This window comes from Neoarius graeffei, chromosome 12, assembly GCF_027579695.1.
Source record: "Neoarius graeffei isolate fNeoGra1 chromosome 12, fNeoGra1.pri, whole genome shotgun sequence".
Classification (NCBI taxonomy): Eukaryota; Metazoa; Chordata; class Actinopteri; order Siluriformes; family Ariidae; genus Neoarius; species Neoarius graeffei.
Window position 1 is genome coordinate 63,921,152 of NC_083580.1, and position 11,209 is coordinate 63,932,360.

Below are 11,209 nucleotides of genomic sequence, written 5' to 3' on the forward strand. Positions count from 1 at the left end.
ACAGGTCGGAACGGTAATTGGCACGCGTGTGCGCGTAATCTTATGGAAAACAAAAGTGTCCTGTCTCCCTCTCGCAATGGACAAGGTGAAAAAATAGCCTATGTTTCATTAGGCTACATTAAAAAAAACATAACAAGGTCGGCTCAAATATCAAATAGCCTAATTTAAAAAAAAAGAAAAGAAAAAAGTGAATGCACATCAGCGGCGTGGAAGAAGGATCTGCGCTGCTCCTGAATAAAGAAAGAAAAAAGAGGAGATTACGATTTAAATAAGATCAAACAATATGACTATTTAAAAAGACTATTAACAAGGCCAGTACTCACTTAATGGGAAAAGTGACACTTCCCTTCGGTCACAATTTTGTGGATGTCGGGCGACAGGGATGTCACTTTTATCCTCAAGCAGTTCTCCAGGTTTGTATTGGTCAGACGGTTCCTCTCGTGTGTTTTGATTGCGTTCATTGAAGAAAAGCTTGACTCACAAGTGTAGGTAGATGGAAACATCGTCAGCACATAAAGGGCAAGTTTCTTAATCCCCGTGTACTCCTCCGAGCATCTGATCCAGAAATCCTCCACGGAATGCTCACTAAATGCATCACGGACGAGGGAGCTTGTCTGGAAATCAATGAGCTCCAACTGAAACGTTGTCTAGTCTAACAAGCTGATGGTTTTTTTCGCCAGTGAGGAGAATTCCTCGCTTCGGATGGAGAATGGGTCGCGGACAAAACCAACAATTTCCCTTGGGACACAGTAGTGTTGGAACCGTGACTGAAAGTTGGCCTGTAGCTTTTCGATGAATTCAGTCATTATTCCTGTCACTCGCCCCCCTCCCTGTGATTTTAATGTTGCGAAGTGCAAGAGCCTTCCACTTGATATATCTGACTGGAACAACTCCAGTTTCCTTGTAAACGAATCCATCTTCTCAATCAGGTCCACAATGGTTTTCCCTCTCCCTTGTAGCTGCAGGTTCAGCTGGTTCAGGTGGCCAAAAATGTCCGTTAAAAACGCGATGTTTGAAATGGACATTTCATCTTCTAGAAAAGCCAGGTGGTCGTCTGAAGCACGCATCTTGCTCAATCGCAGGAAGGCTTTAACTTGCTCTAGTAGCGCACAGAAGCGCTCCAGCGCTTTTCCTTTACTTAACCAGCGCACATCATTGTGAAGCAGCAGATCCTCGTAGCAGGCCTCTGACTCAGCCACAAGTTGGCGGAAAAGACGGTGCTGAGTGCTTGATGCACCCCGGACAAAATTAATGACTCGCATCACTTTATCCATAACACTCTTTAGCCCGCCACTGAGTCTGGCGCACAGAACACTCTGGTGAATTAGGCAATGCAATGCGTGCATTTGGGGTGCTATCTCCTTCAATCGGGCCACCAGACCTCTGTGGCAACCAACCATGGCAGGTGCCCCGTCTGTCACGATGAGGTTTATTTTCTCAAATGGCAATGCATGTAGTTTAAACAATTCCTCCACTTTGGCAAACATAACATCCCCAGTGGTGTTCCCTTCTAATGGAATTAGAGACAACAACTCCTCCCTGAACTCCTTCCCATCAAAATACCGCACGTAGATGCACATCTGGCTTATATCAGTGTTGTCTGTACTCTCATCAATGGCAACTGAAAAGTAATTGGCCTGACTCAGGCCACTCATAATTGATCCCCACACAGCGTCAGACATGCTTTCTATGCGTCGGGAAGCTGACCTCACAGAGAGCGGCATCTGTTTCACTGAGGCAATCACGCCATCCATCGACTTATCAGTGACCAGCTCCTCCAAAACAGCCACCATCACTTCCTTAAAAACCTCTGTGTCAGTAAATGGTTTGTTGTGACGGGTAAGAACCCATGCTGCTTTAAGGGATGCACTTGTAACCTTTTGCTGCTCGGTGAGTGACTGAATCAGGATCTTGCTGCTGTGTGCATATCCAGCCTCCAAGGCTTTAATTTTCTGTGTTCGCATCTCTGTCCCAGGAGGATATGCGTTTTTGAAGTGGCCATGCTTTGTCTCATGGTGTCTTCTAATATTGTATTCTTTACAAACGGCAACAACCTCGTTGCAAATGAGACACGTCGGCTTGGCATTAATAAATGCAGGCAGGATGAACGCATACCTTTGCTTCCATTCTTCTTTGTAGGTCCTGCATTCGGAATCAACTTTTCTTTTCATGGCTTTTGACAACGACATTTTGCATCGATAGCTAGCAATCTTCAGCTAATCATTTACATGTCATCCAAAAGAATAAACAACCGGCAATTGTATGCATTAGTTACGGCAGGTTGCTAGGCAGGTCGCCTGTTTCATGAGAAACGCCAGGAGATGCAGCAGTAGGCATAATAACAGCGCATAGAAGCAAATTAATGTTTTAAATGAAATTAAATTAAATGCATTTTAAAAGTTAAATAACGTTTATTTTTAATATAATAGAAAAAACATAACAACTTTTTTCCCCCAATAGAAAAGCATGGCCATGGCCTGCGATGCCATTGTCAGAAAAAAATTTGGCCTGGGTCCAAACTTAATTGCCGACCCCTGTTCTAGAGCAACATATACTCCCATCCAGACGACGTCTCTTTCAGGGAAGACCTTGCATTGTCCAACATGACAATGCCAAACCACATACTGCATCAATTACAGCATCATGGCTGCGTAGAAGAAGGGTCCGGGTACTGAACTGGCCAGCCTGCAGTCCAGATCTTTCACCCATAAAAAACATTTGCCGCATCATAAAACGGAAGATACGACAAAAACGACCCAAGACAGTTGAGCAACTAGAATCCTACATTAGACAAGAATGGGTTAACATTCCTATCTCTAAACTTGAGCAACTTGTCTCCTCAGTCCCCAGACGTTTACAGACTGTTGTAAAGAGAAAAGGGGATGTCTCACAGTGGTAAACATGGCCTTGTCCCAACTTTTTTGAGATCTATTGTTGTCATGAAATTTAAAATCACCTAATTTTTCTCTTTAAATGATACATTTTCTCAGTTTAGACATTTGATATGTCATCTATGTTCTATTCTGAATAAAATATGGAATTTTGAAACTTCCACATCATTGCATTCCGTTTTTATTTACAATTTGTACTTTGTCCCAACTTTTTTGGAATCGGGGTTGTATTTCTATAATGTTACAGGCATTTAGTAGACACTCTTATCCAGAGTGGGCAGCCCGGGGAGCAGTTGGGGGTTTGGTGCCTTGCTCAAGGCCACTTCAGCCATTCCTGCTGGTCCAGGGAATCAAACCGATGACCTTTTGGTCCCAAAGCTACTTCTTTAACCTTTAGGCCATGGCTTCCACCAACTCATACTTTAGCAATTCAACTTTCTTCAGTACAGACAAATCAAAACCTATCACACATTTTGTAGCATTGTCAACTTTTCTAAAATAAAAGTGCCCATGTGGCTTTTCTCTGGGTTTTCTGGTTTCATCCCTGCTCCTAGAAACATGCATGTGATGTATGAAGATGAATTAATGTAAAAATAAATAATAAAAAGTATGCTTGTTTATTTTGGCCTATTACATTTTGATTGCATCCCTGATAGATAGATAGATAGATAGATAGATAGATAGATAGATAGATAGATAGATAGATAGATAGATAGATAGATAGATAGATGGTGGCACGGTGGTGTAGTGGTTAGCGCTGTCGCCTCACAGCAAGAAGGTCTGGGTTCAAGCCCCATGGCCGATGAGGGCCTTTCTGTGCGGAGTTTGCATGTTCTCCCCATGTCCGTGTGGGTTTCCTCCGGGTGCTCCGGTTTCCCCCACAGTCCAAAGACATGCATGTTAGGTTAACTGGTGACTCTAAATTGACCGTAGGTGTGAATGTGAGTGTGAATGGTTGTCTGTGTCTATGTGTCAGCCCTGTGATGACCTGGCGACTTGTCCAGGGTGTACCCTGCCTCTCGCCCATAGTCAGCTGGGATAGGCTCCAGCTTGCCTGTGACCCTGCAGAACAGGATAAAGCGGCTAGAGATAATGAGATGAGATAGATAGATAGATAGATAGATAGATAGATAGATAGATAGATAGATAGATAGATAGATAGATAGATAGATAAACCATTACCATGTTTCATCAATTGGACATTAAATTATTCAGATTCCATATTGCAGTTTCCCAACCTTGGTCCTGGAGTACCCACTGTCCTACACATTTTAGTGTCTTCCCTCCTCCCAGCACACTTGATTGAAATACTCAGGTGAGTAACAGCCCTTCCTGAGTTGACACTGATGTTAGAGCAGGGAAAACAGGACAGTGCATACTCCAGGACCAGGGCTGGGAACCTGTACTTATGGGATTCTATGAGAGTGTGGGATTTTTCACTGTTCTATTTCGAGATTACCAAACAGGACAGACGAGCTCTCCAGAGAGTGGCGCGATCAGCCGAACGCATCATCCACACCGAGCTCCCTGACCTGGAATCTATTTACACCAGGTGGTGCTGGACCAAAGCCAGGAAGATAATGAAAGACCTCAGCCACCCCAACCACGGACTCTTTTCTCTGTTGAGGTCAAGGAAGCGCTTTTGCTCCCTTAAGGCCAACACGGAGAGAATGAGTAGGAGCTTCTTCCCTCAGGCCATTCAGGTTCTTAATCAGGACAATAACAGTAACAATAATGAACAATAAAGGACAACAACAGACAACTACTAGGTATCGTCACCACTGCACTCTCACCCCCTCCAACTCTTACATCCTCCTCACATAAATTCATCTAACTATTGTACAATATATACAGTACATTTCTATCACAGTTATACCTCTTTGTTCAACCTAATTACAGTGCAATATACATTTCAGTTTATTCCATCCAAATTCACTGGATATGAGCAATCACGCGTTCTGATTGGCTAATCTACTACTTGGCTATCAGCTCATATACCGTTAGTATAGAAAAACAAAATGGTGGAGCGTGTTGCTGAACCAATTGAGAATGAAATAAAAACTCTACTTGAAAACAAAACTCCCAAAAAATACATATTGAATGAAAGTATTTGATGGTAAGAACATCCATCCATCCATTATCTGTAGCCTCTTATCCTGCTCTACAGGGTCGCAGGCAAGCTGGAGTCTATCCCAGCTGACTATGGGCGAGAGGCGGGGTGCACCCTGGAAAAGTCGCCAGGTCATCACAGAGCCGGCACATAGAGGCAAACAACCATTCACACTCACACCTACGGTCAATATAGAGCCACCAATTAGCCTAACCTGCATGTCTTTGGACTGTGGGGGAAACTGGAGCACCCAGAGGAAACCCACGCAGGCACGGGGAGAACATGCAAATTCCGCACAGAAAGGCCCTCGCCGACTGCTGGGCTCGAACCCGGGACCTTCTTGCTGTGAGGTGACAGTGCTAACCACTACACCACCATGCCACCCCAATGGTAAAAACATATCTTTTTTTATTTTCAAGAATTACTATTATTATTATAGCATTTTTCACAAATTGCTACTGTTATTTCACCAGTTTGTTTGCATTCTAAGCAGAAATGATTTTGCCGGATGTTTTGTATAAAGTTTTCATTTATTGAATTTGCAAAAAAATAAAAATAAAAAATGCTTTGTTTCTCAAAAGCCAGTGAATGTGGATAGAATAAAACAGTTATTCCACTCAATCTCGTCGTACATAGCTAACTCGGTGCTACATGCCTCATCAGCTACTAGCTCATATACGACTCGATTTCTTGGAATAACTTAAATATTCATTAGAGTGCAATATATTTATTGTGTGCAATACATTTATACATATTCTGTATATTGTATATTCTACAGTGTATATTGTAGAACTATATATATGTGTATACATATTCTGTATATTGTGATTATTCAGGGTGGCACGGTGGTGTAGTGGTTAGCACTGTCGCCTCACAGCAAGAAGGTTCTGGGTTCAAGGCCGGTGGCTGGCGAGGGTCTTTCTGTGTGGAGTTTGCATGTTCTCCCCGTGTCCGCGTGGGTTTCCTCCGGGTGCTCCGGTTTCCCCCACAGTCCAAAGTCATGCAGGTTAGGCTAATTGGTGGCTCTAAATTGACCGTAGGTGTGAATGTGAATGGTTGTTTGTCTCTGTGTCAGCCTTGTGATGACCTGGCGACTTTTCCAGGGTGTACCCCGCCTCTCACCCATCGTCAGCTGGGATAGGCTCCAGCTTGCCTGTGACCCTGTACAGGATAAGTGGCTACAGACAATGGATGGATGGATGGATGGATGTGTATATTCAAGTTCAAGTTCAAAGTGTTTATTGTCATATGCACAGTAAGGACATGTCCTCTTGCACAATGAAATTCTTAGTTTGCTGTCCACCATGAATGCCAATTACAAATAATTAAATAGGTGGAAGAAATAATACAAAGTAAAGGCAATATAGTGTAAAAAAAAACACCTATAGTACAAAATAAAGGTGAATGTAGTGCAAAATAGGTTGTGTAATACAAAAATAAGGCAATGATCGGACGTAGCAGCAAAAAGGGCAGCTATTCTGCAAGCGCTCCACGTTCTTATTTTTTAAATTATATTTATTACATTCTATTTTACTCCCTCTCCTTTTTTTTTTACCACCCAACAACTATCCTCACAACCTAAGGAGCAGGTTCACTGCATGTTGTCCTCTGGATGATTATGGATGCGACAAATAAAATTTGAATTTGAGATTACGAACAAAATGACAAATCCTCCACACTATATAGTAGTGAGTGCGCTTTGGGCTTGGGCTTTAATTGGTAAGGGCTGAATGCAGTCACGTGGTACAATTAGTCATAATGATTAGCACCTTTGCATGATTACCATGAGGTGTACAAAAAGGGCACAGACACACGCAGTTAATCAGGCCTCTGGGAATCTTTGTGTTTATCAGTCAGTGAGAAACGATGGCGGCTTCAGGTCTACAGATTCTGGGTTTGGTTCTGGCGCTCCTCGGCTTCCTGGGTGAGATCCTCACCTGCGCTCTGCCCATGTGGAAAGTGACAGCCTTCATCGGGCAGAACATCGTGACCGCACAGACTTTCTGGGAGGGCCTGTGGATGAACTGTGTGATGCAGAGCACAGGACAGATCCAGTGCAAGGTCTATGAGTCCATGCTGGCTCTGCCCCGGGACCTGCAGGCCGCGCGCGCGCTTATAGTCCTTGCCATCCTCGTGACGCTGCTCGGTGTCCTGCTCGCGGTCGCCGGTGGGAAGTGCACCAACTGCATCGAGGATGAGCAGAGCAAGGCGCGGGTGTCCGTGGTGGCCGGAGTGTTCTTCCTGGTCAGCGCTGTACTCTGCTTGATCCCTGTGTGTTGGTCCGCTCATACGGTCATCAGGAACTTCTATAGCCCGACGCTGGCGGCTGCTCAGAAGCGCGAGCTCGGCGCGTCGCTGTTCATTGGCTGGGGCGCCGCCGCGCTGCTGCTGCTCGGGGGCGGGCTCTTCTGCGGCCACTGTCCCAACAAGGAGTCTCGGGGTTATTCAGCCAGATACACAGCGCCAAGGTCGAACACGCATGCGCGAAGCAACTATGTGTAGCTCTAACCGAAGCACTACACTGGACTGTCGAGTGGGGTGGTTTTGTTTTCTTTTTTTAAGAGTGTCTTATTGGACAGTTTTTACGAAATAAACCTGCTTTTTTTTATGCAATCTGTCTTTTTGTCTTCTCTTGTATGGAATCAACTTTGTGCCAAAATGTTCATACAATCGTTTTGAAATATCAAACGAAAACGACAAATCAAAGTGGTGGCTTTTTTTTTTTAGACTGGCAAACAAATTATTCGTGTAATCGTGCAAAATGAGTATTACTCTTCAGAAACCTTTTTTATTCCGCGTCTGTTTTGCTTGACGTAATTTTATTTTGGTTGCGATTCCAGCTTTCTCGTTTGCGCTCCCTGACTTTTTGGTGGGCTGTCCAGGAACGCATTCCTATTGGCTAACTTTTGTTTGACTGACAGCTACGCTCAGCCATTCCCTACTCGGATTCTGGCGGACTGTTTGACGAGTGACCGATCCATTGACTAAACAAGGATCGAGTGGACTTCAGTGGCGACTATGATATTGAATTAATTCAACAAAGTGTAAATTCAATATCATAGTCGCCACTGAAGTCCACTCGATCCTTGTTTAGTCAATGGATCGGGTCACTCGTCAAACAGTCCGCCAGAATCCGAGTAGGGAATGACTGACAGCTACGCTCAGCCAAACAAGTTGGCCAATGGGAATGCATTCCTGAACAGCCCACCCACACGAAGTTTGTGCCAAAACTGCAAGCAAAAAGTCAGGGAGCGCAAACGAGAGAGCTGGAATCGCAACCAAAATAAATTACGTCAAGCAAAACTGAGACGCGGAACAAAAATAAAAGGTTTCTGAAGAGTAATAGACTATTTTGCACGATTACATGAATTTGTTTCAGTCTAAAATTGACTTTTGTATTGATTTTTCGTTTGATATTTCAAAAGTATCGTATGAACATTTTGGTACAATTGCTTCCATACTCTTGGGGATTGAAACTTCATGGAAAGAAGGCACAACTTCATTGTGTGTGTGGGTTTCCTCCCCAATCTGTCCCTCTAACCTGTCAGTCCTGGGACTGAGATGCTGACCTCTTCTGCTTCTTGGACCTGCTTGGTGCCCTGTGTCTGGAGTCTCATCGCATTGCTCCTGTGGAGGGTGGCCCCATGTGGGCAGTTGGGGGTTGTGCCTGGAGGATGCTCTGGACTCTTGTAGGGTGCTTTTGTGGCTGCGGCTGACTTTAGGGCTATGGTTGTTGACTGGTTTTGTGCTCAGGTTTGTCGGTGGGGGGTTTATAGCATCAACGAAGCTGACTTTGTTAGGACTGTTAATGCTGGTCATGTTGTCTGTTGCCCAGATGGGGATGGGTTCCCTTTTGAGTCTGGTTCCTCTTGAGGTTTCTTTCTCAGGTCATCTGAAGGAGTTTTTCCTTGCCACAGATATGCTTGTTGGATTGATTAGGGATAAAATTAGCTCATTAAGTTCAAATTCTGTAAAGCTGCTTTGCAACGTTTTGTTTAAAAGTGCTATACAAATTGACTTGTGCATTTAACCCCTCTGAAGTGACAGACATGCTAACAGCACCCAGGGAGCAGTTGGGTGCCTCACTCAAGGGCACCTCAGCCCAAGGCTGTCCCATATTAACCTAACTGCATGCCTGTGGAGGGAAACCCATGCAGACTCCACACAGAAGGGCCCTCACCAGCTGCTGAGCTTGAACCCAGAACCTTCTTGCTGTGAGGTGACTATGCTACCCAAAGTGGAGTAGGCTAAAATGGGCTAGATAAAGAGCTATGATATTCCTGGAAAAAAAAAAAAACTCAGCACTTTCATTGGTTCTGAAAAAGAGCCACCTCTTTTGCTTGCTCAATGCAATGGTATAGATTGTCACATGATGCTCTGATTTTGTTTGCTATCTTTGCAGGATGGTATCCATGGTGACTGAGGGGAGTACACTGCTGTACGGATCCACCCTGAGCATGCTTATCTTTATCTGACCTTGTCACTATTATTCAATTTGTGGTAAAACTGCAAAAAAAAAAATTACAGCTCACCAATGAGTATGAAAATGTATGGATGTGGCTGAGTGTGAATTACACTGATGACTAACCTAGTGTTAACTGCTAGCTTTCTCACTGGAAAGTATGCACAAGTTTACTGTAAGGATCTAGTAGGTTCCTGATGTGGGCAAATGTTACCCAAAAAAAATCTAATTACTGACCTAAGGCACCATTTTACTGGGGCTTTGTGCATGCATTTGTAACTGCAATATAAATTGGAGTAGTGCTTACATGCATCTCATCTTTATATTTTGTCTATGGTTCACATAAATGGTAGAAATATAAATTTGGCATAAATTATGAAATGATCTGCACACACTTGTACAGATTTGTAGCTGGCCTCTGTCAAATCTGTTTAGATTTGCAAGCCACTGTTTGTCATCTATGGGTTATAGCTTCCAGTTGGGGGGGGGGTTCTTGCATTTAAACAGTGGGTAAACTAAATCTGAATCCAGCCTTAGCAGAACTGTGAGCAGCTGATAACTGCACAAAGTTGCGTTTTGTATTAACGTGCTTGTTGCTACGCATGTGTTATTCCACAAAGATGGACACAGCTACGTAGATCAGAGGTCATGTGCAAATGTTCAATTGTGCATGTTAAGGCAGCTTACTGTAACTTGGTTCTTTTAATGCTTAGAACTGTGTGTGGTGTGGTTTTTTTTTTTTTTTTAAACAAAAATGCAGTGCTACACTCTAATTTGGGTGACCTAGCAATTTACTTGCCCAACGATTTCTAAAATTAAATAAACTAAAGTGCAACTTAAATTTATGGTAATTGTCTTCCTGTCATTCTGTGAGGTTTTTTTTTTTTTTTTAAATAAGTAGTCCAATTTTATAACCCCAATTCCAAAAAAGTTGGAACACTATGCTGTTGGGTGGCATGGTGGTGTACGTGGTTAGCACGGTTGCCTCACAGCAAGAAGGTTCTGGGTTCGAGCCCAGCAGCCGGCAGGGGCCTTTCTGTGTGGAGTTTGCATGTTCTCCCCATGTCTGTGTGTTTCCGCCGGGTGCTCTGGTTTCCCCCACAGTTCAAAGACATGTGGTTAAGTTAATATGGGATGGCCTTGAGTGAGGCACCTAACTTCGTGTGTGTTTTCACTGCTTCAGATGGGTTAAATGCAGAGGGGAATTTCATGAGCGTGTGATGAATAAAGTTGTTGTTCTTAAAACACAATGTGGTGATTTGCAAATCATGGAAACACTATATTTCATTGAAAATAGTACAAAGACTTTGTATTATTTATGTGTATCAAATGTTGAAACTGATATATTTCTTAAATATATGCTCATTTTAAATTTAGTGCTATTTAATACAGTTCAAAAAAATTTGGGACAGGGTCAACAAAAGCCTGGAAAAGTTGTACAATGTTTAAAAAAAAAAGGCAACCTAATTAGATTAATTGGCAACAGGTCAGTAACATGATTGTGTATAAAAAGAGCATCCCAGAGAGGCAGAGTCCCTCAGGAGTAAAGATGGGGAGGGGTTCACTGCTCTGTGAAAGACTGTGTGGGCAAACCGTGCAACAATTTAAGAACAACATTCCTCAGTGTAAAATTGCAAAGAATTTTTGGATCACATCATGTATGGTACATATCATTAAAAGATTCACAGAATCTGGAGAAATCTCTGTATGCAAGAGACAAGGCCAAAAACCAATATTGTGATCTTC

At 43.3% G+C, this 11,209-nt stretch overlaps 2 protein-coding genes across 2 annotated transcripts; one reads left to right on the forward strand and one right to left on the reverse strand.

The window, feature by feature from the left end:
* Positions 1–647: 647 nt before the first annotated feature.
* Positions 648–2,189, reverse strand: LOC132894797 (general transcription factor II-I repeat domain-containing protein 2A-like). Its single transcript, XM_060934910.1, has one exon. The coding sequence runs from the start codon at positions 2,187–2,189 to the stop codon at positions 648–650; it is 1,542 nt and encodes a 513-aa protein (XP_060790893.1).
* A 4,678-nt stretch (positions 2,190–6,867) lies between these two features.
* On the forward strand, positions 6,868–7,503 carry cldnd (claudin d). The gene has a single exon (XM_060936202.1). The coding sequence runs from the start codon at positions 6,868–6,870 to the stop codon at positions 7,501–7,503; it is 636 nt and encodes a 211-aa protein (XP_060792185.1).
* Positions 7,504–11,209: the final 3,706 nt, after the last annotated feature.